The 23,554-nt window shown below is 38.7% G+C and overlaps 2 protein-coding genes across 2 annotated transcripts in view; one reads left to right on the forward strand and one right to left on the reverse strand.

Annotated features, from left to right (window-relative positions):
- Window positions 1-2,147, reverse strand: part of rab3gap1 (RAB3 GTPase activating protein subunit 1) — a 62,527-nt gene extending 60,380 nt beyond the window's left edge. The window contains exons 1-2 of the mRNA XM_061918365.1: window positions 2,045-2,147; window positions 1,892-1,947 (exon numbers count right to left, since the gene is read on the reverse strand). Coding sequence (XP_061774349.1) covers window positions 1,892-1,947; window positions 2,045-2,062 — 74 coding nt within the window. The 5' untranslated portion in view covers window positions 2,063-2,147. The remainder of the gene's footprint in view (window positions 1-1,891; window positions 1,948-2,044) is intronic.
- Window positions 2,148-2,160: 13 nt separating this feature from the next.
- On the forward strand, window positions 2,161-23,398 carry ubxn4 (UBX domain protein 4). Its single transcript, XM_061918366.1, has 12 exons — window positions 2,161-2,319; window positions 5,495-5,597; window positions 8,458-8,486; window positions 10,926-11,044; window positions 12,400-12,553; window positions 12,856-12,949; window positions 13,073-13,118; window positions 15,513-15,637; window positions 16,523-16,625; window positions 18,548-18,679; window positions 20,149-20,333; window positions 22,585-23,398. Exons 1-12 carry the CDS (start codon window positions 2,238-2,240, stop codon window positions 22,718-22,720), a joined length of 1,308 nt encoding a protein of 435 aa, XP_061774350.1. The 5' UTR covers window positions 2,161-2,237; the 3' UTR covers window positions 22,721-23,398.
- The last annotated feature ends 156 nt before the right edge of the window (window positions 23,399-23,554 follow it).

A 23,554-nucleotide genomic window follows, 5' to 3' on the forward strand; every position in this document is an offset into this window, starting at 1 on the left:
AGATGTTGAAGATGTTCTACGAGTCGGTGGTGGCGAGCGCTTTCTTGTGTACCGTGGCTTGCTGGGGCAGCGGGCTGAGAGTGAGGGATGCAAACAGACTGGACAAGTTGGTAGAGAAGGCCAGTAACGTGGTGGGAGTGGAGCTGGACTCTCTGGCGGTGGTGTCAGAGAGGAGAAGTCTAGCAAAACTCCCAGCCATTATGGACAACACCTCCCACCCACTACACTCGGACCTTGCGGAGAGAATGAGCACGTTCAGTGGAAGGCTCAGACTCCCAAAATGTAACACGGAACGACGCAGGAGGTCCTTCATACCGACAGCCATCAGACTGTATAATGTATATGTTCCTTGACTGCACTTAAATGTAGAATATATGTAGAATATATTTATATTATTCCATCCATCCATCCATCTTCTTCCACTTATCCGAGGTCGGGTCGCGGGGGCAACAGCCTAAGCAGGGAAACCTAGACTTCCCTCTCCCCAGCCACTTCGTCTAGCTCTTCCCGGGGGATCCCGAGGCGTTCCCAGGCCAGCCGGGAGACATAGTTTTCCCAACGTGTCTTGGGTCTTCCCCGTGGCCTCCTACCGGTTGGACGTGCCCTAAACACCTCTATAGGGTGGCGTTCAGGTGGCATCCTGACCAGATGCCCGAACCACCTCATCTGGCTCCTCTCGATGTGAAGGAGCAGCGACTTTACTTTGAGTTCCTCCCGGATGGCAGAGTTTCTCACCCTATCTCTAAGGGAGAGCCCCGCCACACGGCGGAGGAAACTCATTTCGACCGCTTGTACTCGTGATCTTGTCCTTTCGGTCATGACCCAAAGCTCATGACCATAGGTGAGGATGGGAACGTAGATCGACCGGTAAATTGAGAGCTTTGCCTTCCGGCTCAGCTCCTTCTTCACCACAACGGATCAGTACAACGTCCGCATTACTGAAGACGCCGCACCGATCCGCCTGTCGATCTCACGATCCACTCTTCCCTCACTCGTGAACAAGACTCCTAGGTACTTGAACTCCTCCACTTGGGGCAGGGTCTCCTCCCCAACCCGGAGATGGCATTCCACCCTTTTCCAGGCGAGAACCATGGACTCGGACTTGGAGGTGCTGATTCTCATTCCGGTCGCTTCACACTCTGCTGCAAACCGATCCAGTGAGAGCTGAAGATTCCGGTCAGATGAAGCCATCAGGACCACATCATCTGCAAAAAGCAGAGACCTAATCCTGCGGTCACCAAACCGGAACACCTCAACCCCTTGACTGCGCCTAGAAATTCTGTCCATAAAAGTTATGAATTTATATTATTCATATATATTATATATATATATATATATATATATATATATATATATATATATATATATATATATATATATATGTCATATATTATTTATTATAATTATTGTTTATTGTGAGCGAACTGTGGTGCTGAATTTCCCCCAGGGATCAATAAAGTACTTTCTATTCTATTCTATTCTATTCTATTGAAGCAAAGTTTGTAGATATTTTTTTCTTCTTTGTACATCGTTATCATGCCAAGAAAATATAGCTTATAGTTATTAAAGTAAATTTTAAACAAAATTGGTTATCGAGAGGAGCCAGATGAGGTGGTTCGGGCATCTGGTCAGGATGCCACCCGAACGCCTCCCTAGGGAGGTGTTTAGGGCACGTCCAACCGGTAGGAGGCCACGGGGAAGACCCAGGACACGTTGGGAAGACTATGTCTCCCGGCTGGCCTGGGAACGCCTCGGGATCCCCCGGGAAGAGCTAGACGAAGTTGCTGGGGAGAGGGAAGTCTGGGTTTCCCTGCTTAGGCTGTTGCCCCCGCGACCCGACCTCGGATAAGCGGAAGATGATGGATGGATGGATGGATAATATTGGGAGTACCTTTCCCACTCTGACGCGGTGGTAAAATCGGTAATCTCGAACACCTCGGATTCGGACTGAAAGAGACACACAAACACGGAGTTGTTAAGAGACAACAACATTTAGTTTTATATTATTCTTTATATTAATTGTTTACAAGATGTAGAAACTCACCTCAGACGTAGAAGCCATACCGTTTTGTTGTTGTTGTCTTCTTCTTCTTCTTCCGCATTCGTCTTCTTCTGCTATGCAAAAAACAGTAGTTGTACACCAAAATGCCGTAGAAGAAGAAGCGGTGAACGAAGAAGAAAATGTTTGCGCAGGCGCAGTAGCATCACCAACGCACAAGCTCGAAGACTCTGGAATAATGTTTTGGTTTAATGGCACCATTTCCGATGCCATACATTTGGCCAAACAGCGGAGTTTTATCTTTGTCGTCGTCATTGTTGGTATGTCCTTTCATGTTTTCCCCGATGTGACTGTGATGACCATCTTTATTTTAATACTTACGCTCTTGGATAATCGGCAAATTAACCCACCTCAGGCACATGACCGATACGGATTTGGCGAAACATGTGTCCATATCTGCAATGATATCGACAAAGACAAGTTTTATGGATCGTGTTTACAGCGAAGACATAAGGACGCCATTGGACTGCAGTCCTTCGATGTGTCCCATACGTCGTCATTTAACATGACTAACTGCTGTACACAAGTGTTTTTCAACCACTGTGCCGCGGCACACTAGATACAGTCTGGTGTGCCGTGTGAGATGATCTAATTTCTCCTATTTGGGTTGAAAATATTTTTTGCAAACTAGTAATTATAGTCTGCAAATGATGTGTTGTTGTTGAGTGTCAGTCAGAGTAACCGTGTAATACTCTTCCATATCAGTAGGTGGCAGCAGGTAGCTAATTGCTTTGTAGATGTCGGTAACAGCGGGAGGTAGTGTGCAGGTAAAAAGGTATCTAATGCTTGAACCAAAAATAAACAATAGGTGAGTGCCCCATACCCGCCCAAGTGGAGGAGTTCAAGTACCTAGGAGTCTTGTTCACGAGTGGGGGAAGAGTGGATCCTGAGATCGACAGGCGGATCGGTGCGGCGTCTTCAGTAATGCGGACGTTGTACCGATCCGTTGTGGTGAAGAAGGAGCTGAGCCGGAAGGCAAAGCTCTCAATTTACCGGTCGATTTACGTTCCCATCCTCACCTATGGTCATGAGCTTTGGGTCATGACCGAAAGGATAAGATCACGGGTACAAGCGGCCGAAATGAGTTTACTCCGCCGTGTGATACGGTGAGAAGCTCTGCCATCCGGGAGGAACTCAAAGTAAAGCCGCTGCTCCTCCACATCGAGAGGAGCCAGATGAGGTGGTTCGGGCATCTGGTCAGGATGCCACCCGAACGCCTCCCGAAGGAGGTGTTTAGGGCATGCCCAACCAGTAGGAGGCCACGGGGAAGACCCAGGACACGTTGGGAAGACTATGTCTCCCGGCTGGCCCGGGAACGCTTCGGGATCCCCCGGGAAGACGGGAAGAGCTAGACGAAGTGGCTGGGGAGAGGGAAGTCTGGGCTTCCCTGCTTAGGCTGCTACCCCCGCAACCCGGCCTCGGCTAAGCGGAAGAAGATGAATGGATGGATGGATGAGTGCCCCAAAGACAGGGGTCGGCGTCATGCGGCTCTTTGGCCACTCTGATGTGGCTCAGCTGCACAATCGCTGACTCCCCCGATTGTTACTAGGGGATTCTGGTTCTCGGAGCCTCTTCCGGAAATCACCCGGGGTCAAAATTCTTTGATTTTCACTCGGACAACAATATAGAGGGCGTGCCGTGATGGCTTTACTTTTAGCGCCCTCTGCAACATGTACAGACATCTTGCCAGTCCAGTAACATGTTGTATGTGGCTTCCGCAAATACACGTACACGACTGCAAGGCATACTGGGTGACACAGAGTCCACTGAAGGTTGTGATATAAATAACTTTAACACTCTTACTATTATGCACCACACTGTGAACCGACACCAAACAAGAATGACAAACACATTTCGGGAGAACATCCTCACAGTAACACAACATAAACACTACACAACAAATACCCAGAATCCTTTGCATCCATGACTCATGACTATATTATACACCCCTGCCCACCTCAACCGACGTACGGAGTGGGGGTTGGGTGCTAGCGGGGTGTATAATATAGTCCGAAATAGTCATGGATGCATAGCCTTTTGGGTAATTGTTATGTTGCGTTTATGTGTTACAGTGCGGATGTTCTCCAGAAATGTTTTTGTCATTCTTGTTTGTTGTGGGTTTACAGTGTGGTGCATATTAGTAAGAGTGTTAAAATTGTTTATATCACAACCTTCAGTGTACTCTGTGTCACCCAGTATGCCTTGCAGTCGTGTACGTGTATCTGCGGAAGCCACATACAACATCATCAATCAATCAATCAATCAATGTTTACTTATATAGCCCTAAATCACTAGTGTCTCAAAGGGCTGCACAAACCACTACGACATCCTCGGTAGGCCCACATAAGGGCAAGGAAAACTCACACCCAGTGGGACATCGGTGACAATAATGACCCAGCGGGACGTCGGTGACAATGATGACTATGAGAACCTTGGAGAGGAGGAAAGCAATGGATGTCGAGTGGGTCTAACATGATACTGTGAAAGTTCGATCCATAATGGATCCAACACAGTCGCGAGAGTCCAGTCCAAAGTGGATCCAACACAGCAGCGAGAGTCCCGTTCACAGCGGAGCCAGCAGGACACCATCCCAAGCGGAGGCGGATCAGCAGTGCAGAGATGTCCCCAGCCGATACACAGGCAAGCAGTACATGGCCACCGGATCGGACCGGACCCCCTCCACAAAGGAGAGTGGGACGTGTTACTGTACTGGCAAGCTGTCTGTACATGTTGTAGAAGGCGTCAAAGGCAATGGCTTCATGCCACGCCCTTATTACTGTTATATGGGTGACTACCAGCAGATATTCGCGTGAATGATTGTGGCTCCATTTGTCTTCTATAAGTTGTGAAACCGGTCAAAGTTGCTCTCTGAGTGGTAAAGGTTGCCGACCCCTGCCCTAAGAAAAGGCATTGAAGCTAAGGGAAGGCTATGCGGAACTCATTTCAAACTGAACTGGCTGCAAAATCAACAAAAACAGAATGCTGGACGGCAGCAAAGACTTACTGTGGAGCAAAGACGGCGTCCACAAAGTACATCCCAACATGACATGACAATCAACAATGTCCCCACAAAGAAGAATAAAAACAGCTGAAATATAATAGCGCTCAAAGGAAGACATGAAACTGCTACAGGAAAATACCAAAAAAAGCCACCAAAATAGGACCGCAAGACAAGAAGTAAAACACTACACACAGGAAAAAAGTGAAAAAAGGTCAGGGTCTGATGTGACAGTACACTTACTTTGAGACAAGAGCTATAGTTGCAACAATTGCAAGAACAACTTTTTAATTGTCAATATCGATTGCTAAGTTTTTATTTTTTAATGGTTTCTGCTGGTGGTCTGCTTCGGGATTTTTTCTAGGAAAAAAATGTGCCTTGGCTAAGAAAAGGTTGAAAAACACTGCTGTACACTGTGTTGTGTTATGTGCTTGTAGGGGAAGATGAACAGTCCGCGAACCTGCTGTCAAGCTGGGAGGACGCCAGTGTCTCAGAGACTGCTCACAACGGGTGTGTGGCCGTTAAAGTCGATGCCAAGAGGTAACTGATATCACACAAAGTATGGCTGGATGATATGGCCTTTTTTTAATATCTTGATATTTTTAAGCTATATCGCGATATACGATATATATCTTGATATTTTGCCTTGGCCTTGAATGAACACTTGATGCATATAATCACAGCAGTATGATGATTCTATGTGTCTACATTAAAACATTCTTCTTCATACTGCATTAATATAGCTACTTTTAAGTCGGGGTCCACGTAAATCAATTCATGGTAAGACTAGGTCTGACCGATCTAAGTCCATACCCCCTTCAAAGATTCTTTATTGTGCCTCTTTCTATCATGCAAGCATTTCAGAAGAATTGAGACAAAGGGTTTCTCTTGCTCTGTACTCTTGAGCCAATTTCCAAGCTTTAAAGGGGAACATTATCACAATTTCAAAATGGTTAAAAACAATAAAAATCAGTTCGCAGTGGCTTGTTGTATTTTTTGAAGTTTTTTTCAAAATTTTACCGGTCTCGGAATATCCCTAAATAAAGCTTTAAAGTGCCTTATTTTTGCTATCTTCGAAACCACTATCCATTTCCCTGTGACGTCACACAGTGCTGCCAATATAAACAAACAGTGGGAATAACACAGCAAGATATAGTGACATTAGCTCGGATTCAAACTCGGATTTAAGCGATTCATCAGATTACGCATGTATTGAAACAGATGGTTGGAGTATGAAAGTATTGAAGAAGAAACTGAAGCTATTGAGCGAATAGCTATTGACGCTATTCATAGCCATAGCATGGCCGAATAGCTGCGTTAGCATCGCCGGTAAAATGTGCGGACCAAACGATCAGGACTTTCGCATCTTCTGACACTGGAGCAATTTAAATCCGTCGACTGGTAAGTGTTTTTTTCGAATTAAATGTGGGTGCAAGGAAATGTAATATAGTTGCAAATGCATCTACAGGTTATCCATACATCTCTGTGCCATGTCTGCTTTAGCACCGCCGGTAAATAACATGTTAGCATCGATTAGCGTAGCATGTTAGCATCGATTAGCTGGCAGTCAACATCAACAAAACTCACCTTTGTGATTTCGTTGACTATCGTTGCAAATGCATCTGCAGGTTATCCATAAATCTCTGTGCCATGTCTGCCTTAGCATCGCTGGTAAAATGTGGAGACACTCCAGCACATTCAATGGGGGTCTGGCAGCAGACACTTTGGCATCTTCGGGCCAGTGGTGCAACTTGAATCCCTCCCTGTTAGTGTTGTTACACCCTCCGACAACACACCGACGAGGCATGATGTCTCCAAGGTTCCAAAAAATAGTCAAAAAAACGGAAAATAACAGAGCTGAGACCCGGTGTTTGTAATATGTTGAAAATGAAAATGGCGGGTGTGTTACCTCGACGACATCACATTCTGAAGTCATCGCCTCCAGCGCGATCAACAGAAAGGCGTTTAATTCGCCAAAATTCACCCATTTAGAGTCCGGAAATCGGTTAAAAAAATATATGGTCTTTTTTCTGCACCATCAATTTATATATTGACGCTTACATAGGTCTGGTGATAATGTTCCCCTTTAAATGTTCGTTTGAAAAATGTTTCTAATTTACAGCCAAGATCTAATGTATCCTTAGCATAGGGTGTCCACGGGTCACTAAAAAGCATTACAAGTCATTAAATGGATTTAGTAAAAATTAATTGAATGGCTTTAAAAAGCATTAAATATGATGTCCAAGGGGCATTAAAAATGTCATACAATTGCAATATTAAAAAAAAGCAACAATCAAACAAACTCCCCGACTCAGTATTTCTAATTGGGACATAATTGAGGGTATTATTGACAGTCCAAGTTATTCACTTTCCAATTACAATAGTACAAAATATTACAGTTATGAAAAAATGGATATAGCATTTGAAAGGGCTATTTGCATTATTATTATGTTATGATTACATCTAGGGATGCACCGAAATGAAAATGTGTGGCCGAAGCCGAATAAAATTTAAAAGCTTGGCCGAATACCGAATAATGAATGCAGTTTTTCACAATTTTTTAAATATTGCATAAATAGCCTAGAATAAATATTTGGACATTTTTTTCAAATAAAGTATTTTTTTATTGAATATTGACATTTTTTTAATATTCCAGTAGCCTTTGCTTTTCAAAAAAAGCACGAGGTTTTTCATTTATATTAGGCCTTCAAACAAAACATGCATTCCAAAAAAAATAAAGTGCATTTAAGTGGATAAACCCACAACAAATGAATTATTGTCCTTTTGGCCAAAGTCTGCTTAGCCACAGTAGATATGCTAATAATGTAAACAGAAGGCTAAAGTAAATCTCAATTAAGTGTGTGCTTGTAACCTCATACACTTATACAGGTAGCCTACACAACAGGCTAATAATGTAAACAGAGGACCCACTAAATCTCAATAAGTGTGTGTTTGTAACCTAATACACTTATACAGGTACACAACATATCCCAACGTCTCCGCGTCACTGCACGTTGGTTGATTGCGTCACCGCGTCAAAAAATTGCGTCACACGCCACTATTCGGCCTTGTTTTTAACTCATTCCACCGAAGGCCGAATGTGGCTTTTTTTGCCATATTTGGTCGAATATATTCGGTTACCGATTAATCGGTGCATCCCTAATTACATCAATGCTTATTTAGGCCACCTTTAACTATTCACAATTTTTATTGTCAAATGCTTAAATTTGTTTTAAGTTGTATAAAAAAAATATCAAATTAGAATTACTGATACCTGCAGGAACCCTGTAGTCCATGTTGCATTACTGCTCCCTTTTCTTGATTGGAATGTATTTACTGTTATAATTATACGTGTGTCAGTGGAGTTTGACATTTCTGCCTTGTTTTTTTTATTCCACAGTGATACTTGTGTGCAGTTCTCCCAGATCTGTATCTTTTTATCAATGTTCTTACTTTAACACATGCACTGAATTCACTATATTATATTATATATGGTATAATTTATATTTGTATTAGTTAGAGATCGACCGATCGGCGCCAATATTTGCCATGATTTTGACGTACATCTGTTTCAGCCTATATATTTAGATTTTTTTACAAGTACAACATAACTATATTTGTAGATACAATATACAAATATATGATACCAGTATTTAGTATGCAAAAAATAATTGGTGAAGTAGATAGTAATAACTAGTGTTTAGCAGTGTGGGTTGCTTATACAAAACATCTATTGATTACCTGCCAACACCCTTAATTTTTTTTGCAGAGAAATCCAGTTTTTGTCCTTCTTTCACTGCATCTTCCCAGTTCCGTTTTGTTTGTTTTTCGCTACTGCATCTCTGCCAGAAATCTAAATGTTTGTGTAAATATCTTGATACTTAATAGACTTATTATGCAAGTAAGGAAGAGCAGGCAGCAGTTTACACATTCTCACACATTCTATACCATTCAGGAAGAAATGATGTTGTCTAGCTTGAAAAATATCTCAACTATAAACTATGTGACGCAGCCCAGAATTTTTTAAATTTTAAATGTTTGCAATATTTCAGGGCTCCTCACAAAGAAACTTTATAGTGTATTTAATCCATTAACTGCTATAAAATGTGGTAATGTGATGTCAAGAAATTCCATATTTTTTCAGGAGATTTTCTGTATTTTAAAAGACAAATTTTAATGCTCGTGTAATAAAGGGTTTTGTGAAAACCCCTGATGTTTTTTGCGCTAAATTAACCACAACATTTGCGCCGCATAAAAACATGTTTGATTGGTCTAACGCAGGGGTAGGGAACCTATTGCTCTAGAGCCAGATGTGGCTCTTTTGATGACTGCATCTGTCTCTCAGATAAATATTAGCTGACATTGCTTAACACGATAAGTAATGAATAATTCCGCTGGTAAGCAGAGTGTTAAAAATAATGTTCAAATTATAAAACCTTCTCATCCATTTTAATCCAACCATCCATTTTCTATCACACCTGTTCAAGAAGTGCATCGATGGTAAGAAGTATTATATTTATTATTGGTTACCTTTATAATAACAATGTTATTAAAAAGAATAAGAGACTTATTATACTCTAAAAATGTTGGTCTTACTTAAAAATGCACGCATTTGGTTGTATTCATCCATCCATCTTCTACCGCTTATTCCCTTTGGGGTCGCGGGGGGCGCTGGTGCCTATCTCAGCTAAAATCGAGCGGAAGGCGGCGTACACCCTGGATAAGTAGCCACCTATATGGCTCTCACGGAAATACATTTAGAAATATCTGGCTTTAAGGGCTCTCTCAGCCAAAAGGTTCCCGACCCCTGGTCTAACGTTTCTTAAAAAGTAATGTTAAAAAAAGAACTTAAAGCCCTGTCCAGCTATTTCCTGATGTATACTTTTCATTAGGGGTGTGGGGAAAAATCGATTCGAATTTGAATCATGATTCTCACGTTGTGCGATTCATAATCGATTCTCGTTTTTAAAAAATCATTTTTTTTTTTATCAATCCAACAAAACAATACACAGCAAAACCATAACAATGCAATCCAATTCCAAAACCAAACCTGACCCAGCAACACTCAGAACTGCAATAAACAGAGCAATTAGGAGAAGACACAAATACGACACAGAACAAACCAAAAGTAGTGAAACAAAAATGAATATTATTAGCAAAAGTATCAATATTAGTTATAATTTCAGCATAGCAGTGATTTAAAGCCCTCATTGACATTACCATTAGACATTTATAAAAATAAAAAAAGAATAGTTTCACAGTGGCTTACACTTGCATCGCATCTCATAAGCTTGACAACACAATGTGTCCAATATTTTCACAAAAGATAAAATAAGTCATATTTTTGGTTTGTTTAATAGTTTAAACAAATTTACATTATAGTAATCAGTTGATAAAACATTGTCCTTTACAACTATAAAAGCTTTTACAAAAATCTACTACTCTGCTTAAATGTAAGCAGAAATCCTATGTATTGAATGAATAGAGAATCCTTTTAAATAGGGAAAAAATCGTTTTTGAATCGAGAATTGTGTTGAATTAAAAAAAAAAAAGATTTTGAATCGAATCGTGACCCCAAGAATCGATATTGAATCGAACCGTGGGACACCCAAAGATTCGCAGCCCTACTTTTTATGTTTAAATAACTTTTACTGCAAATGAACATTGGCTCCACATATCGATATTGACTACTAATAATCGGTATCAGCATGAAAAAAAACATATCGGTCGATCTTTACTAGTAGTAATATTGTTTTATGTCCATTGCCAAGTTCCTAATAGTAGCAATAATAACTTTTGTCGTGATGATGTTTAGCTGTGTAAAATTTCATTTGGTGGGAGATTATTCTTAACAGCATTTGGACGTAGATCCAGTGGTGTGCATTCCCTCCAGTTTTTTTATCGGCGAGAACGGTATCCCTTTGGAGGTCATCGCTGGCAGCGTGTCTGCCACAGAACTTGGGAATAGAATCGACAGTGTGAAGCAGGTAGGAATCCAGATGTTGCATTGCATCATGTTTTGATATTTCACCACCTCCCCATACTCCATAATGCAGTGATTCTTAAAGTAAGTTTCATCTGGTGGGACGCCAAATAATCCCTTGATTAAAGTACAGTGTTTTATGTTCCTTTATTCAAACACAGTGTTACTTTTTAAACTGTGTATAATGTTACAGTGGCCAAAATATGAAATATACTTGTTATATGAAAGTGTTTTCTGAGATGGTACTTGGTGAAAAAAGTTTAAAAACCACTGCTATAATGGATTGTATTGTCAAATTGTAACTATGTATGTATGTATATGTACTAGGGTTGTGACGAGACTCGCAAGATTAAAACTTTTAGAGAAAAGCCCTCTCGCGGGCTGGTTCTTCTCACTGAAAGCCAAAAAATATTACAAGGGAAAATAATGAGGACAGTGATCTAGATCAGTGTTTTTCAACCATTTTTTGCATTGAAAAAAAGCAAAGGCACACCATCATTAAAAAAACGAAACTCAGTTGACTGTAAAAAGTCATTGTCGCAATTGTTGGATATGACTTTAAACCATAACCAACCATGCATCACTATAGCTCTTGTCTCAAAATAGGTGTACTGTCACCACCTGGCACATCGCACCGTGACCTATTTTGACTTTTTGGGTGTTTTCTTGTGTGTAGTGATTTAGTTCTTGTCTTGCGCTCCTATTTTGGTGGCTTTTTCTCTTGTTTTGGTATTTTCCTGTAGCAGTTTCATGTCTTCCTTTGAGCGATATTTATACTTTGTTTTAGCAGTCAAGACTATTTCAGTTGTTTTTATCTTATTTTGTGGGGACATTGTTGATTGTCATGTCATGTTCGGATCTACATTATGGAAACCAACTATGCTCCGCAGTAAGTCTTTGCTGTCGTCCAGCGTTCTGTTTTTCTTTACTGTGTAGCCAGCTGAGTTTTAGTTTCGTTCTGCATAGCCTTCCCTAAGCTTCAATGCCTTTTATTAGGGGCACTCAACTTTTGTTTATTTTTGGTTTAAGCATTAGACACATTTTTACCTGCACCCTGCCTCCCGCTGTTTCCGACATCTATAAAGCAATTAGCTACTGATATGGAAGAGTATTACATGGTTACTCTGCCGAGCTCTAGACAGCACCAACACTCAACAACAACACATAATTTGCAGACTATAATTACTGGTTTGCAAAAATATTTTTAACCCAGATAGGTGAAATTAGCTCATCTCCAACGGCACACCAGACTGTATCTGACGGCACACTAATTCCGCGGCACAATGGTTGAAGAACACTGATCTCTAGATAAACACAGTTGTAACCCAAACTGAACTGAATCGTTGTCTGCTTCTTTAGCTGCATGCGCAACAAATTGGAAAACAAGAAACAACTGCTCCTACGATGATCAGCACAACACAACCTGCCCTGGCTCCACCCTCAGTTCCATCCGTGCCCCTCAAATCCACAGAAGAAGCAGTAGAAGGCTTAGAGCCCGGACAGGCTGCTGAGGGTAAGTCTCACTAGTCCAAATGTAAACCTCTCTTCAGATATATTATAAATATGCTTTAATTAAAAGGAATAACATATTTCCCATTGGTTAATAAACATTGAACAACAACTAGACAGATGTCTTTTTTTAAACAAAAGCACAAGAACTGGAGATAATGGCGGACATAAAGGCAAAAGACTCCTTTGTTTTAAAATATGTTCATGTTGGAGTTAGTAAACACTTCAAAAGCACATTATTGAAATTAATTAAGTGCACTCAACCTGCTTAACCTTTTTGTGTTTCTCTGTGCTTTAAAATCCTAGCCGCTGCGTGCAGCCAGTCAACTGCAGAAATCGGATGTCGAGACACGAGTTTAAGTGGTCCGAAAGAAACAAACCTGGATGCAAAAGCCCAAAGGTAACAGCAAACCGGTGAAATACACAACATTTTAGGTGATTTTCTTAACCCCTTTTATACACATAATGGCATGGATGACCTATACATTTGTGTCAAGATCACTGATTTTGTTTTTCTTGCAAGATTAAACAAAGCAGAGGACAGGCAACAAACTGCATTAGAAGATGAGGTAAGGTTACAAATTAACTGTTGGTGCACACAGGAATTTAAAAAATGTGGATATAATACTTCTTTTTTTTTCATTTGCTTTCTATGGAACCATCATCCCTATCATTTTGGCGCACGTTTTCACCGTATGGCATTTTCCGCAGCCCTAAGGGTGGTGCAAGTCTTGGGAGGACTTATCGAGCAATAAGTTATAACAGTTCTATTGTTTATGGACTCTTTCCAATTAAAGTGATACACAAAACAAAAAATGCAAGATACTACAATATTAAAAAAATAGTATAAATGGTTGGGTGTGCCTAAAAGTAAGAATCAATGTTATGACGGCCGCCTCTCCAACTAAAGCTAAGTGGACAAAATGGCAGTGGCTCGGATGGCGAAAGCTGGATTCGCACCAAAAACCTTTAGTGTCTGGATGACCGCTGGATGAAAATAATGTATAAAAACCAAGAAAGGTAAATTAATAAAACAAATTCAGGAGTAAACGTGCCGCACATTATAGCATAGTTATACAGTATATTAATGTTGTAGTGTATTTCAGTGGTTCTCAAATGGGGGTACGCGTGAATTGATTAACGTGGACCCCGACTTAAACAAGTTGAAAAACTTAATTCGGGTGTTACCATTTAGTGGTCAATTGTACGGAATATGTACTGAACTGTGCAATTTACTAATAAAAGCATCAATCAATCAATCAAAAGCGTACCCCTGGGGGTACTTGAAGATATGCCAAGGGGTACGTGAGATTTTTCAAAAATATTCTAAAAATAGCAACAATTCAAAAATCTTTTATAAATATATTTATTGAATAATACTTCTACAAAATATATGAATGTAAGTTTATAAACTGTGAAAAGAAATACAACAATGCAATATTCAGTGTTTACAGCTAGATTTTTTGTGGACATGTTCCATAAATATTGATGTTAAAGATTTATTTTTTTGTGAAGAAATGTTTAGAATTAAGTTCATGAATCCAGATGGATCTCTATTACAATCCCCAAAGAGGGCACCTTAAGTAGGATTACTTCTATGTGTATAAATCTTTATTTATAATTGAATCACTTGTTTATTTTTCAACAAGTTTTTAGTTATTTTTATATCTTTTTTTCCAAATAGTTCAAGAAAGACCACTACAAATGAGCAATATTTAGCACTGTTTTACAATTTAATAAATCAGAAACTGATGACATAGTGCTGTATTTTACTTCTTTATCTCTTTTTATCAACCAAAAATTCTTTGCTCTGATTAGGGGGTAATAGAAATAAAAAAAATGTTCACAGGGGGTACATCACTGAAAAAAGGTTGAGAACCACTGGTGTATTTGTTACACTAGACAGTGACCTTGTTTTTTGCTTTGTTTATTTTTATTGTATTTTCAAATCATTTTGTATATATTTTTTCAATTTCTTACTTTATTATATTGTATTATACTTTGTTTAATCTGCGTACTGTGGTGCCATGATTTCCATGTGTATTCCATAGAGTCTTGCTGTAATTTTCTTGAGTGCACACCCCAAGGGATTAATAACGTTTGGTCTAATTTAATCTATGTTGCTTCCTCCTACTCATTCTACTGCAAATGTCACCATTTTATGTCAGTCTTTTATCAGGCTGACTGACACCAACCCTTTTTGAAAAAATATAGGAGTATTGGTGATTTGTAGAAAACTAGAGTGTTTTTGAGAGCTGGAAGTGTTTTTTGAATAGAATTTAAAAACATGTTACTATTGTAACTGTAATTACTGCATCATAGTGAAAGGTGTCAAAATTTTCATTTTGTTTGCTTCTTTTAGTAACATGAGATGGAAAAATATAAATGGTTTTGACTAGTATGCAAACTAAATCACAATAACATACGTTGTTAAAATAATACCTCTCTGACAGTGTTGACGAAACAAAAATGTATATTATTATTTAGTAGGGGTGTGAATATTTGGGCACCTATTTGATCTGATTCTGATTCTTGAAGCGACGATTTCATTCGGAATTGATTCTCGGTTCAACTCGATTCTCAATTCAAACCGATTTTTGCAATGTATTATTTTGTATATTAATTATAATGAAACTTTTTCAAAACTGATTATAGGTTAGGAAAAGCTCCTTTCAGATGCATAATGATGGCATAAAACATTTTTGTTAAGGGTTTATTCTATTTAAAAAATTGTAATAGATTTTTTAAAATTATGAATCAATTTAGAATCGGGGTGAATAAGAATTGAGATTCAGATCTGGATTCAGAAGTGATTTCTTGATGCAACCCAATTTATTCAACAACTATCATAATACATATTTGTGCTGCCAAGGATTTGGGGCTCTGGGGAAAAAATATCTATTATTTTCTTGGGACCCTTCAGTTGTCACCCAAATCACATCTTTGTCATTTGTTTTTTGCAGTACCGAGGGGAAAGAGCCGCACGATATGCCAAATTCCTGGAAGAAAAAGCTAAAAAAGTAGCACTACAGAAGGAACAGGCAGAGGAGGAGGAAGCAAGGAAGGAGGCACTTTTGAGACAAAGGAGGTAAACCTGCCAGCTCTCCAAGATTAAAACCATTGATGACTTATAAGCCCTTATCCATTTTTGTTGTTGTTGTTCCAATTGTTGTAGAACTTTACTTCATGTATTGGACCAAATATGTCCAAAGTGCAACCGGGGGAGCCATTTGCCGTCCACAGCTAATTTTCTTACAGCCCACGGTATATTATAAAAATACTAATTAAAAAAAAAACATGAAAAGTGGAATAAAACAAGAAAAAGGGAAATGGTGCGATAAAAAGTTACAATGTTGACTCTAAAGCCAAGCACGCGTTTTTTTTCTTTAGAACTGTCATTGCTCAAAAAATAATAATGAATGAAAATCAATGTTGTTATAAATTATTGATCAATTCAAAGCTGCAGTTACCAAAAAAACATTAAAAATAAAAGAAAACATTTTAACCGACGGATAGATCTGAAGTTGACCTACAGACTTAAGTGTTGGAAGTAAAAAGGGCATAATAACAATTTTTTATTATTTTTTTATTTTATATTGACAGGTATCAATAAAATCCTAACAATACACATCCCTAGTCTGGTAACAATTTTCGGACAGCACTTTATTTTTTAATGGCTCTCAGCCATATTTTACCATATAACAAATGAAATATAGTATTAGATAGTTAATTTATCAACAACAACACACAGTATATTGGCCTACATTAAAGACAATTAGTTAATGAATTGGTTATTTCCCAACCTCCAAAATATCAAGTTAGACTCCACCTGGTTGCCAACAACATGAAGGTTACATATTTGGTATCATTATTACAGCTCTGAGTTTATAGTGTATGTACTTCCAGATAAATACCGTATCTATTTGATGCCTGTTTCTATTCAGAAGTTACTTGTGTGTTTCTGTATCTTTAGCACCATTACAAGGCTCCAGTTTCGCCTCCCAGACGGATCATCCATCACCAACAAGTTCCCTTCACAGAACAAACTGCAGGAAGCTCATCAGTTTGCTGTTCAGGTCAGTTCAAGGAAAATACGGCAATGGCTCTCAACCTCTCCAAGGTTTGACCTCAGACCATCCTAATTCCGTCTGATCCTTCATAACTACCTGAATCTCAAAGTCAGGGCCTGTATTCTATTTTGGGTTAGGAAGGGGGTGTGTTATAGAATATTGGGTTTAGGGTCTTCCTCGGCCAGAGAACACCACCAGAACAATACAAATTTTGTAGAAGGTTTATCGACAACTATAAAAGCTTACAGTCAGATGTAACCAGTGCTAAGAACAGTAAACAAGTCAGATGTCATAACTCGCAGCCTTTATTAGCACCAAACCACACCAACTTACCAGCTACAAGGTTCTGGTGAAAGTCAGGTTACTCTATAACAGGGGTAGGGAACCTATGGCTCTCAGATGAATCTTAGCTGACATTGCATAACACGATAAGTCACGAATAATTCCGCTGGTAATCAGAGTTAAAAATAAAACTTTTTCATGCATTTCAATCCATCCATCCATTTTCTACCCCACCTGTTCAAGAAGTCACATTAATGCTAAGAAGCATTTTGCTTATTATTGAACGGGACAATTGGTAGAAAATGGATGGCTAGATGGTTAGCTTCAGAATAACAATGTTATTCTGAGACTTACTATACTCTAAAAATGTTGGTCTTACTTAAAAATGGACGCATTTAGTTGTATTCCGTGTTAAAAAATGTATGGCTCTCCGAAAAATACATTAAAAAATGTTTGGCTTTCATGGCTCTCTCGGCCAAAAAGGTTCCTGACCCCTGCTCTATAACATCACAAATAACATTAGGGTAGTTATAACAGCAAGTAAAAAAATCTATGGATCGTTATACACATCCAGCCAGGAAGAAGAAGCTGTTGAAGAATGCATACACACACTACATCGGACCTGGGCAAATTAAGGCCCAAGGGCCGCATGCGCCCCTTTAAGCTTTTCAATTTGGCCCGCCGGACATTTTTTTTTTATCTTTAAGATCGAATCTATAGCCGCCATTATGATGTGCAGTGATGTTTTCAATTTACCGTAAGTCTTGAACTATTCAAAGTGTTTCAATGGTTGGAATCTGCGCTTTTTCATGATATACTAGTCACTATGGTCCCTAAGGCACAGCAGCTCAGGCAAGGCACCAAGCAGTGTGGGTGGGGTGGGTTTTTACAGAGTGTCAGCCCGAAATGCGGGTGTCAGGGACAGACGCGGAATGACATTTTTACAACAAAGTTCTAAAGCTTAGTGTTATATCAGATAGTAGGTGTTTGTTTTTTTTACCCTTCACGTTCATATTTCGCTTTGTTTGTTGCTTTTCGCTTAATTGTAAAATATGTCGATCAAAAGGGGGTTTGGCGTTCTTATGTTGTCAATATTCAGTGTTTTATAGTTCATACTTAATATTGTAAATGCCACATTCTTTATTTTCATGTACAATCTGGGTGTCTTATTCAGAAGAAAAACGTAAAATTTCCATTCCGTTTTTTTAGGCGGTCTGTCATGTTTTTAGCATTCAAACATTATTGTGACGTTTTGTATTAGTGTTCCTAAAAATAGACATACTGGCCCCTAGACACATTTTTTTTCCTCAAAATTTGGCCCCCCAAGGCAAAATTATTTCCCAGGCCTGCACTGCATGATCATGACAACACACACTCACATGACTAGCACTGCCTGATTGATACGGCCTTTTCACATTTAAAGTGTTATCTATTTCTTAGATGTCAGTGACATTCACATTTGTTAGTAAAACTCTCATGTTCCACAATTTTCAGCATGTAAAAAAACACTTTGGCGCAAATGGAACAATAGGGCCCAAAAAGCAGAGAGTTAAAAATGTGTTAATTGGAAAAAATAAAAACAATAAAGTAGCGACAATCGCAATGTAGTAATAATAATAATGTGTTTTTTATGCATTGTTTGTCAGGAGGTTGGAAATCGCTTTGGTAGCTTCTCCATGGCTACCATGTTCCCTCGACGGGAGTTCACCAGTGAAGATCTCCATAAGACGTTTCTGGAACTCGATCTCGCTCCAAGTTCTACAATTGTACTTGTGCCTGTGAGTGACTTCTATCTGATATAAATCATTTTAAATGGACACAACATCATAAATAAAAAAAGAGGTGTCAAACTCAAGATCCGGGGTCCAGATCTTCCCCGCCACTTTGTTGTAGGTCAGGGGTAGGGAACCTATGGCTCTAGAGCCAGATGTGGCTCTTTTGATGACTGCATCTGGCTCTCAGATTAATCTTAGATGACATTGCTTAACAAAATAAATAATAAATAATTCCCCTGGTAATCAGTGTTCGAAATAACGTTCAAAATATAAAAAATTGTAATGCATTTTTATCCATCCATCCGTTTTCCTACCGCACCTGTTCAAGAAGTCAAGAATGGTAAAAAGTATATTATTCATTATTAGTTAGCTTCAGAATAAAAATGTTATTAAAAAGAATAACAGACGTGTTCTACCCTAATGTTGGTTTTACATAAAAATGCACACATTTAGTTGTATTCAGTGTTAAAAAAATATTATATGGCTCTCACAGAAATACATTTTAAAATATTTGGCTTCCATGGCTCTCTCAGCCAAAAAGGTTCCCGACCCCTGTTGTAGGTGGTCCGCGAAAGACTGGACATAATGTCATCATCTTTCTTGCTAAATGCAGTCGTTTTTGTCGATTTTGCCAAAATACTTGCATGTACTGCATGCCATTTTTGTCTTTTAAACTGGAATATTATCTGATGTAAAATATTAACATATTTTTTATATTTAGTTATCTGTCAAGTTTGTATGTTAAAAATAATGTAATTATCAAATGTATGAGCAATTATGTAATCATATCATGAAGCGATTATACATTAATATTTGGGCTGTTGAAGTTAATCCGTTAACTCATGCGATTAGCCCCAAAATATTATGTCAATAATAATGTAAAAAGTAAAAACATGTTATATATTTTTGAGCACAAAAGCTCCTTTATGGTGGCTTTTACACCAAATTGCAGTAAATTGAATAAAATTGAATGGTTGTGTTTTTACAGTGCATAACTGTGAAAAAACGGTACCACCTGTATTTTTATAGTAAAATTCTGGCAACTGAGCTGCTGATTTTTTACTCTAAAATCTACTGACTGTTTAACAGTGTAGATAAAACCGTTTTGAGCAACTAAATTACATGCATCCAAGTAAAACATTTAACATGTGTGACATTCTGATGATATAACTTGTTTTGTCAAAATATAACTTTAATACAAAATGCTATATGAATGAAAATCATTTTTTAAAGAAAGTTTGACATTTTATATTATTATTCATATACATTCACTGTCGCGGGGGGCGCTGGCGCCTAGCTCAGCTACAAAAGGGAATAAGCGGTAGAAAATGAATGAATGAATGAATGAATACATTCACTGTAACAAGCGGCCCTCAATGAAAACGTGTTTGACACCCCTGAAATAAAGCATAGTGATTTACAAGGACCTATTTATTTTGTATAATAATTTTTGTGTGTTTTTCCAATAACAGTGTGGCAGGGCTTCTGCGGTGGTTTCATCATCAGCTGGTGGTGTCTGGGCGATTCTGAGGACGCTCTTCTACCCTATCCTCAGTGTGTGGCGACTCCTTAGCTCCATGATGTTTGCGACCGAACCGCAGGAAACATCCACCAGCTCTTACACCAACTCTGCAAGTCGCCCTGATAACTCCAAAAGGTGAGTGACAGTCTCTACATGCCGATCAGGGGTCTAACAATATTTGCTTATTGAAATTTCAGTATTTGCACGACTGTTCAATTTAGACAATAATCCTCTTGATATTGACACTTTACCAGATAATTGCACAAAGACAATGACGAGTGGAAGGCTGCTACATATAAAAGTACAACTGAAATGTTGTCAATCTTATCGATAAAACCCACAATCCTTTATTTTGTCAAAGTACCTCAAATACATGTAGAAAAAATGTATACTGATAAACAAGATGCAGATGAACTAAATTGTTATTGTTTTCAGTGGATAATGTGAGTTGTTGATACCAACATTTTGATTTAATAATTAAAAAATATTAGGGCTGGGCAACGATTAAACATTTTAATTGAAGTTAATCGCACTATTTCTCAGATTAATCGCGATTAACTGCATTGTATACGCGAAGCCCAATAATGAATTCAAAAGTAGTGTGTAGTGCACCTTTATTGGAATATTCTCCCACATGAACAAAAGCGCCAAAACATTTGTTGTGCAAACACAATTTAAATCAGCCCTTGTTAAACAGTGGCAGTTAAATAGCATATTTTATGAAAATCAACTCAAAAAATGTAAATAAAAACATTTAAGCTTATTACTACCACTGCCAGGGTATTTAAGTTATCCTGTTTGTTATGGAAAATAAATATAATCTACATACAAATCTCTGAGCCACAATCATAACATCTGAACAGGCAATTTCTGAGGTAACAGCAGAAACATTTTTTTTATCAGGGATCTTATGTTTAAAAAACCTATATTATAGGTAGTGGGCTGTTTTAGGGAATTTTTGATCAAATTATCTGTAGTAGCAATATTAATAATGTTGTGTTTATTCTGCGTAGTGCACTTAAAATAATTATGACCATATCTAGGAATTGATATGATGGGAATTTTCCGATTGTTTGCTTGGTGCTTTGATAAACTGAACGCATCATATACATGGTACTATATTGTGATGTTATGAGCCAGGGAAAAAAAGAACTGCCCGATCCAGCATGCAACAGGAGTGACGAGCATGCGCGGTAGCCCGGTATAGGTTGTGTCGCCATGACGGCATCTTGTATGTTGTATGTTGTATGCACGCTCTGAAAGCAAACGTTAAGAACTCAGCCAACACGCCTCGGCTGCATTATTCATAAATAGACGGACAACACATATACTCCGCTGCTTCACAGGCCGCTGGATGTAGCCGGCAAAGTATTCCCATGCTAGCTAGCCGGTCTAGCAAGCACGCGTCATTCAGTCCAAAACGGCCCGATCTATCCACATCCAGAATTGTCTGGCGGTCATAAGTGATCCCGGAGTGACCACGCTGTAAGCCAGCCACGAAATTTGCAGAATTGTCCGGTATTTTTGCCAAATGTTCCATCTTTACCAAGAGCCCCTCGACGCCGAAGCCCATCCGGGCGTTGCCATCTTGCTAAGAAAAGGCGTTAACAAAATAAAAGCATGTAAACAACATACGCAAATGTGCGATAAAATAATTGTCGGCGTTAATAGATTGATGAGTTAACTCGTAATTAACGCATTAATTTGCCCACCCCTAAAAAATACATATATTTTTATTTTTTCTTGTGCTATCCGGTCCCGGGCCGCGGACCGGTGGTTGGGGACCACTGATACAACGTACACTTATTCAGCCTGCTGTTCACTATTCTTTATCTATTTTAAATTGCCTTTCAAATGTCTATTCTTGGTGTTGGATTTTATCAAATAAATTTCCCCCAAAAATGCAACGTATATGTTTTTTTCCTTATTTATTATGCTTTTTCGGCCGGTGCGACGTATACTCCGGAGCGATTTATAATCCGAAAAATACGGTAATCATGCTTACATAGTGTACCTTACTTTTGCATTTTATTAATTTATATTATTATGTATTGTTTACCTTGTACATTTTTTTTCATGTCATTGCCTGAAAAAAAAAAAAATGAAAAAAAAAAGAATAAACATGATTATTCTAATTTCTCAAAACGCAATCAATTATGATCAACCCTAATTCCAAAATCTTATTTAACTGATTTCCCCCAAAAAATAATAATAAAAACTGATTAACGTGGACCCCGACTTAAACAAGTTGAAAAACTTATTCGGGTGTTACCATTTTAGTGGTCAATTGTACGGAATATGTACTGAACTGTGCAATCTACTAATAAAATTATCAATCAATCAATCAAACTCATTCTGTATGACATGTTCTGCTTTGTCCTGTCAGGGAACCTCTTTCCACCCCTGCAGAAAAACGTCCCAAGAATTTCAAGAAAGACGGGAAAATCTGCCAGCTCAAGACTGAAGACGATAGCGAGGACGACAACAACACCTGGAACGGGAACTCAACTCAGCAAATGTAGCTTTATCATCAACAGCTTCCTTTCTGTGAGTCCTCCTGCACTGCTCCGGTTGCCTTAGTTTAGCCTCTGATCCAGCCTAGCGCCGTCCTATATAGTCTTTAAACACCAACTTACACGCCTCCTAAGACAATCTGAGCAGTCCAGTTGTAATCAATTTAATGCCTTGAGAATCCTAGATCAATAAATGAATATTGGAATATTCACAGGCATGTTTCTGTAGGTGAGCTCGCATCCAGACTCGGTACATGACGTTTAACAGATGTTACTTTACTAGTTTTGGTTTTCACACAATTTGCAACTGGTTGAATCCGTTAGTTGTATTTAGTTTTTCCTGACAACAGTTTATTGAAGTTCGTCCTAAAATTTTCCGAATTCATGACATGAATTTGGAACTTAAGTTTTATTTGTTTTCAGATATATAATATATGCAAGAGAGAAGATTTTGCTTACACATTTGCAATTCTGTCACTAATATAGTGCAAGAAGGTGTTGGCCAAGTGTGCTGTCACTCATAATTATTCAACCTCTATTGTAAATTGCAATTATTCCCACTAGATGAACAATTTAATGAAATATTTACAATGATAGTTGAATCAGTTTGAAGTGCTACAGTATGTTTCTATTGACTGTAGATGTGTGCTTCTTCCAACACTAAAAATAAAACTCTTTCCAAAAATCCGTTCTGTCTTATGTTCTGTTTTGGTTGTGATGTGTATTTCTGGTCTTGTCACCCACTCCCGGGCAGAAGGGCACCACGGCAGTGCGGAAGGATCAGAAGAGATGTCGGAGACGCCTTTTCTGAATAAAAATAATTTTTCTTATAAGCGAAGAACA

The sequence above is a fragment of the Nerophis ophidion genome, linkage group LG13 (assembly GCF_033978795.1).
Source record: "Nerophis ophidion isolate RoL-2023_Sa linkage group LG13, RoL_Noph_v1.0, whole genome shotgun sequence".
Taxonomy (NCBI): domain Eukaryota; kingdom Metazoa; phylum Chordata; class Actinopteri; order Syngnathiformes; family Syngnathidae; genus Nerophis; species Nerophis ophidion.

Bases quoted from the DNA above. Each gene is read 5' to 3' on its own strand.
- ubxn4 (XM_061918366.1), top strand. From the start codon at position 2,238: ATGTTTTGGTTTAATGGCACCATTTCCGATGCCATACATTTGGCCAAA. The intron at 8,487-10,925 runs GTATCTTTTTAT...ATTTGGACGTAG, and splicing joins TGTGCAGTTCTCCCAGATCT to ATCCAGTGGTGTGCATTCCC. The intron at 18,680-20,148 runs GTGAGTGACTTC...TTCCAATAACAG, and splicing joins CTACAATTGTACTTGTGCCT to TGTGGCAGGGCTTCTGCGGT.